We start from the raw sequence: 6,752 nt of genomic DNA, 5'->3' as shown, positions 1-6,752 counted from the left end.
AACATTAAAATAAAACTATATGACATGCTTAATCACTTTCACCACATCAGATTTTGTGGATCACAACCCATTTTACATTTCAAACCATTTCAGTTGATATCCATGAAAATGAACCTGAGAAATAAACCCGGTCGGCTTTTTTTTTTTTTAAAAAAAAGCCATATGACTAGTTTTCCGCAAATGTGTTTGCAGTCCAAATCCGATTGCTTTCCTTCGATCCAATGTGCCTATGTCCCAAATAGAAAACAAACAAACAGCAGTCATAATGAGACAATCTCTTCAGTGCGCGCGCGCGCGGGGTTGGTTTTAAACAAATGGCCTGAACACAGCATCACTTTTGCAAAACAGATCCGCCCATAAGTTTATTTTTTTAAAAAAAAAATGTTTAGGACTCTCATAGTGGCAGTTTTAAGTCAATAAATAATAAATAATTTAAAAAATCCCCTTTCCCATTCGACAAAGAAAAAAAAATGTACACCGAGAGGACTACAACGAACACTGAGAAGGAAAAAAATCGGGAGGGAAGGAGGGAGGAAGGAAGGAAGGAAGGAAGGAAGGAAAGAAAGAAAGAAAGAAAGAAAGAAAGAAAGAAAGAAAGAAGGGAGGGAGGGAGGGAGGGAGGGAGGGAGGGAGGGAGGAAGGGGTTTTTTTTGTTCCTTGGCGAAGCCCAGAAAGGAAGGATGAGGTGAAGGGAATGGCCAAGTGTCATTTGGACAGGACAGAAAGACGGACAAGAGAGAAGGCCCTGCTCCCCCTCCCTTCCTCGGACAAACAGGTTCGTTGTTGCCGGCGTTCTGATGGTCCACCCGTGCCCTGGGCCGGATTCCGCGCTGCTGCTGCTGCTGCTGCTGTCAGGCTGTCGTCCGGCGTGGCTGGGGGGGGGGGGACTATCTGGGGCCGCCGCGTCAGCTGTCTGCAGTGGGAACCAGCCCCGCCAGGCATCTGTGCGTGTCTCAGGAGTTGCGACCCAAAACCGTCGGCGGCCCAGGGAGGCTAGGGCTGGCTCAGGCTTCTAGCGGGACGGAGGCGGCTTCCTTTCGCGGTGCGATTCCCCCCCCCCAAGACCAAACAGGGTGCCTTTGCTTTTTTCTCTTTTTTTGCTTTTTTTTTTTCTTCCTTCGTGTTTTGTTCGTTCGGTGGTTCCAGCCGTCGTGGGGGGCGATCGGCTTATCGGTTCAAGGTTGCAAAAGTAAAAACGAAAACGAAAACGAAAAACACAAAAGCCAAAAGCCAAAAAAAACCAAAAACAAACCAACACAAATCGGAGCCGGCCAACCCTTCGCTCCTCCTCACATCAGCTGAGGCTGTTGCATAGTCTCCTGGTGGGCCGAAGGGTACCAAGACGTGTAGCTGGGGATGTAGGTGCCCGGGGTGCCCGTGGAGCTCTTACCCGACGACGAGCTGGTATTCCAGACTGGCGGCCCGGGCGGAGAGCCGGCCGACAGCGACCTCCCGTTAGCCAGCGCGCTGCTTTCCAAGGCGGCTCCACCTTGCTTCATTAGCTTCTTGAATTTGGAGCGCTTGTTCTGGAACCAGATCTTGACCTGCAGTCCCCCACCACCACCGCCCGCCCCAGGAGAGGAAACTTTCAAAACACAGAGTAGGCTCTCCCTGCCCAAGCCGCCCTCGGCCCAAGCCAGGCGCTCCCTCACCGCTCTTCTCCCCCCCCACCGTAACCCCATTCCTCCGAGGAATCCGGTCTCGGCCCCTTAAGGCGCCAGGCAGCGCTTTGGCTGCGACCCCGGACAAAAAAAGGTCGATGGAGCTGGAGGCGCATCGCTGGGAATTGAGGCGCCTTCCGAGTTTTCCTCCCTACTTAATGGGTGTGTGTGTGTGCGTGAAGCGAGTCGGCTGCTGTTCTGAGACTAACCCGGTTGTTTTTTTTTAACTCCCCCCCCCTTGCCAGGTGTCCGAGGACCGGGGTGGGGGTGGGTGGGGAGGCCAATAACTTTGTTTCCCCCCGTCCACACGTGGCCCAAAATCAGGGTGCCGGGGATGCTGAAGACCTCAGAATGGGGGCTAAGGAGCCAGACTAGCCCTGCCAGAGGCAGCAAACTCCAAGCACTCCCATTTCTAAACCGAGAAAGGGCCCAGGCCAAAGACAGACTATAAAAGTCTATTTAAAAAAAATCCCGAGGGGTTTGGGTTTTTTTTTAAATGTCGGGGTTTGAAGCTTCCTTCTGGGAAGGCTGGGGGTGGGGGAGGAGATAGGAATGGCAGGATGGGTGGCTTTTCTTTGGATCGGATTTCTGGAAAGGGAGGCGGATTGTTTACGATTCTGGCCTGGGTTTCTCCCCGACCTGAAAGGAAATTTCTGAGAAACTCGAACCTCAATACCTCCGCTTCCTCGGGCCTTATTTGAGGAGAGTAAGAGACCTGCCTTACAGAGCAAAAGGCTCCTTGGAAAAGAGGAGGAAGGAAAGGCTGGTCCGAGGCTTGGTAACAGTCCAGCTCGAGAACCAGAAAAGCAAAATAATTGCCTTTTAATGAACGTGTTTTTAGGGCGCTTTCCCAGATTTGGGGAGACAGATTCATCCAGACATGCGACAGAGAGGAGGGGAATCCTTTGGGGAACTTTTTGTTCAGCTCGACCGGCCCCCGAAACGCTCAGCTATTCCTTGCCGAAGGAAGTTCGGATCGGAAAAGCCCGAAGCCCGGGGTGGGGGGGGGGAGAAAGGAGGGCGTCCCAAGGCCGGGAGGAAGAGGAGAAACGGCCCTTCTCTGCCTACCTGAGTCTGGGTGAGGCCCAAGGAGGCGGCCAACTCGGCTCTTTCCGGCAAAGCCAGGTACTGGGTCTGTTGGAAGCGCCGGTTCAAAGCCTGGAGCTGCAAGCTGGAGTAAATCGTCCGGGGCTTCCGGATTTTTTTCCCTTTGCCGTTAAATCGCACTTCGCCGCCTTCCACTACGGTGCTTTTCTCTGTCTCGGTCCCTGGAAGAAGTGACAAGAGAGGCCCGTGAGAGATACCCGGACGCCTCTCTCGCCAGGCGGAGGGGCGAGGATCAGCCCCAGCCACGCAGCTCGCAGTCAATCCGGGTCAGAGGTTTGGCCCTGGCCCCGGCTGGCCTCCGAGGGCCCCCGGTGTCAGGCTCCCTCCTCCGCCCTCCAGTCAGTCACGCTTAATGAGCCCCGAAGCCCCACCGGCAGCCCCCCGAAGCCGGGCGGAGATGAGGCGGCTGTTTGTGCAGAGGAGAAAGGGTTTGTTGGCAGCCCCGGAGTTCCATCGCCCGTGGGGAAGGGGAAGAGGGGGAGAGAAGGGGGAGAAAAAAAAGAGGAAAAGTTTTTTTTTCTATTTTTACAGGCGGCGGCACTTTAGGTTTAATTACCCTTAATTGCATACATTGTTTATAGCGCGACGCAATAAATAATTGCCGAGCCTAATAGGCGCACATCTGGGGGGGGGGGGAGAGAGAGAAGTTGGAAGAGTGCAGAGGAAATGCTTTCGGGGCTTTGCCAGCCGGGCCTGGTGTGGCTTTGTGTGCAAACTCCAGAGATCTTGGAAACTAGGCTGTTCCCTCGTGAGGATAGCTGGGGCAAAAACCAGGGGAGAAAAATCTAACAACATCCCCCCACCACCACCCCTCCATCCCTTCAGTTTGGATGCGTTTCTTTTTGTTTCTCTTCCCCGTCTCCGTATTTTTCGGGGGGGGGGTGGCTTCCATTTCGGGCTTCTCCCCTCCCCTCCCCTTGCCCCCCCCTCCCTCCCTCCCGACCCCCTCCCCTCCCTGCCCTGCCCTCCCCTCTCGCCGGCAAATGGCACGTACCTGTCTCCTCTAACCGACTCTGAGCCAAGCCGGTGCTGTTGGGGTAGGACTGCACCGAGCTCATGTAAGGGTTGCCCGAGTGGCTGCTGACCGAGTTGACATAGGGGTAGCCCAGCGGTCTGGAGAAAGAGGACGCGGCGCTGTACGAGCTGTCCGGCTGCGAGTGGCCGGCCGAGTGTAAACAGTGCATGGAGTAGTGGCCGTGGGCCATGGGCGACGGAGGCATTTGCTGCCCGGGCGGGCCAAACTCCATGAAGACCGCCTTGCCTGAGACGGGGCTATTTAGGCTCTCTGGCATGGTGGTCATGGTCATTGCTCGCCGCTGACTCGGGTGTCTCTCGCGCTCTCCCTGCCTCGCTTGCTCTCTCTCGCTCTCCCTTTCTCTCTCGCTCTTTCTCTCGCTCCCTCGTCTTTGGGCTGGGCTGGGGGGGGGGGGCTCTCTCTCCCGGCCTCGCGTTCTCGGGACCCAATTTAAGAGGCCCGGGGCTTTTCACTTTCCATTCATAAGAAAATGGAGTTTGGCTCTTTGAAAAAGTGTCTCTCTAAGGCATGAGATGCTGGGGGGATTCTACACAAACTCGCCTAAAAGCTTTGACTCAGCCAAACGCCATGAATATGCATGAGCTCGCCGAGCTGATTGGCCCGCCGTCTGGCAGAAGCGCTCGCGATTGGCCCGAGACGCTTTTAGGGGGCTCGCCCGGCTGGACCGGGCGAGCGAGAGACGGACTTCGCCTGGGTGGTGGAGGAGACGCTGCCGTGGGACCCTTCCAGCCGCCTCCCTCCCTCCCCCACCCCCCGCAACCTCCGCCAAGGATGCGGGGAGAAGACAGGAAAAGGTCGCAAACCAGGAAGCGGGCCCTCTCTGGCCGTCCTCTTCTCCGATGGAGAGGATGGAATCCCGGCTCCATCCTCCTCCTCCATCCTGCCCCTCCCGGCTCTGCTTGACTTTTCTGGGTACCCCTAAACGGTGCGCCCGGTGACTAACTCCACAGCAACCGTGTGTAAGCTGGAAAAGAAGCACAAGGGTCTCCCCTCTCCTCCCCAAGGGCCCCCGCCCCAACTTCCCCGGCTTTGCCTGTCTCCTGCCCTTGCAGCCTTTCAGGTGTGGGACGGACGGGACCGCGGAGCCGCCACTGGCCTAAGCAGCAAAGCGGAGGGGGTGAGCGCAGTCGGCAGGTGTGACGGGGCGAGGCCGGCCAGGCCCCTCCTTGCAGGCGCGCGTAATTCGCGGGACAGGTTTCCCCCGGGCTGCGTTTTTTGTGCGCGAGAGAAGGGCCGGTAGAACGGGAGGACTGCCTTACGCCCCACGGAAGGGCCGCGGAAGAAGAGAGCTGGAGCATCCGAAGCGAAAGTCGAGCGCAAGAGGGGCGAGGGACAGCGCTTCCCCCTCTCGACAAGCAGTGTCACCCGTGGGGGGGGTTTGTCAGGTCAGGTCATTGAAGCACTTCACGCATCCAGTTGGTAGCCACGCCGGCCAGGCTGAAGGGGTGAACTAAGCTGGACTCGGTTGGACTAGCTCAGATTTAAGGGGGCGGGGGGGGGGAGAGAGAGAGACGCCCGCTTTAGAGTCGGAGCCTCGGGCCGTGAAATCTACTCCTTGCGACCCCATTCAAAATCAGTCTCTTGTAGACCTGGCACACACCTTTAAAGTTTCTTTAAAGTTGAAGTCCTCGAGAGAGGAGAGGGAACGGTGGGAAAGCTGCTGTGTCTAACTCCCCTGAGCAGCAGGTTAGTTGCAGACTAATTTTCTGAATAGTGGTTGCCCTGGACGGTTTTTCAGAATTCAACCTAGAAAGTACTAGGGGTCGATTAAGAAGGAAAACCTGCCGTTGGTGATAAATTCTAAATAATGGGCACGTTTGCTTTTCTGTGTTTGAGCAGCCTGAGCTTGAAAATGGGGGGGAGGGGGGAATAAATCCCAACTTGATGTCTCCCCGGCCTTTGTGAGAACAACGGGGCTACTTTCGAATTCAAGTCGCACAGAAAAGGTGGGGGGGGGGCCCTGCGAGCTGAAATGATCTGATCTGTTTCTACAAACTCCCTCCCTCCCTTCCATTGCCTCCAGTTGAGCAGAGTAGCGAAATAGTTTCGACGCTGTCGCCGGGCGAGGCCTCCAGGGTGCAATCTCCACTGACTTTCTTAGGTCTAATAATTAGAAAGCATCGGCGGCTAATTATTTCTTTCCTCGTTTCACGATCCTCGCCCCCCTCCTCTCTATCTCCCTCTCCCTCCCTCCCTCTCTCTCTCTCTGTGTAGATTGAGATGCCGGGCGGAGCGTGCCATCCTGGGGTGGGTGTGTGTGTGTGTTAAGGGTGGGAAGAGGGCTGATCTTGCGGAAAGTTCACACGTGCAGCTGTATTAGTTACTGATTCACTTGATTAAATGCTAGTCTCAAGTGCTCTGATCCACAGCTGAAGGCGCCCCCATTAGCATAACACTGATGCTTAATTCTCATACGCATAATTAGCCATATATTTAACACTAATGGCGGCGCGCGAAGCCTTTGGCGTGTTTAAACAACCGGGGCGGGGGGGGGGGGGAGGAAATATATAAATATATATATATATATCACACGCACACTCACTCACCCCCACGCGCACGCACGAGCCCCCCGAGACACGCACGCGCTCCTCTTTGGCCCAAGCTCCACTTCTCCCGTCCCCGCCTGCCCCGCTCGGTCCCACCTCGGCGCGTCGAGGGCGCGCACGGAACCCCAGCTCTGTAATCAAGCCCACTTTTTTTCTTTTTCTTTTTCTTTTTGGCAAAGGGAGATCACCAGTAAAAAACGAACATTCAGACAAATTGCATTGCGGGTGGCGTTATAGATATTAACGGGGGAGGCCTCCCTTCCCCGCTGGCTGGCTGCTTTTCAGAAGCCGGCGAGCAACTCCCGCGCTTGCCGCGAGCTAGAAGGCAACGGTGGCGGGCAGAGAGAGAGAAGCGGGGGGACCGTCCCGTAACGCCCCACCGGCACCCATAGCATCCACTTC

At 56.0% G+C, this 6,752-nt stretch overlaps 1 protein-coding gene across 1 annotated transcript; it reads right to left on the bottom strand.

The window, feature by feature from the left end:
• Positions 1 to 1,289: 1,289 nt before the first annotated feature.
• On the bottom strand, positions 1,290 to 4,075 carry DLX1 (distal-less homeobox 1; the record flags this gene model as incomplete). Its single annotated transcript, XM_083349165.1, has 3 exons — positions 1,290 to 1,544; positions 2,730 to 2,929; positions 3,763 to 4,075. The coding sequence occupies 3 exons, from the start codon at positions 4,073 to 4,075 to the stop codon at positions 1,290 to 1,292; spliced, it is 768 nt and encodes a 255-aa protein (XP_083205291.1).
• Between the last annotated feature and the right edge of the window lie 2,677 nt (positions 4,076 to 6,752).

Source organism: Vipera ursinii (genome assembly GCF_947247035.1).
Source record: "Vipera ursinii genome assembly, chromosome: 1".
In the NCBI taxonomy this organism is placed as follows: domain Eukaryota; kingdom Metazoa; phylum Chordata; class Lepidosauria; order Squamata; family Viperidae; genus Vipera; species Vipera ursinii.
This window is presented reverse-complemented; position numbering and strand designations above follow the sequence as displayed.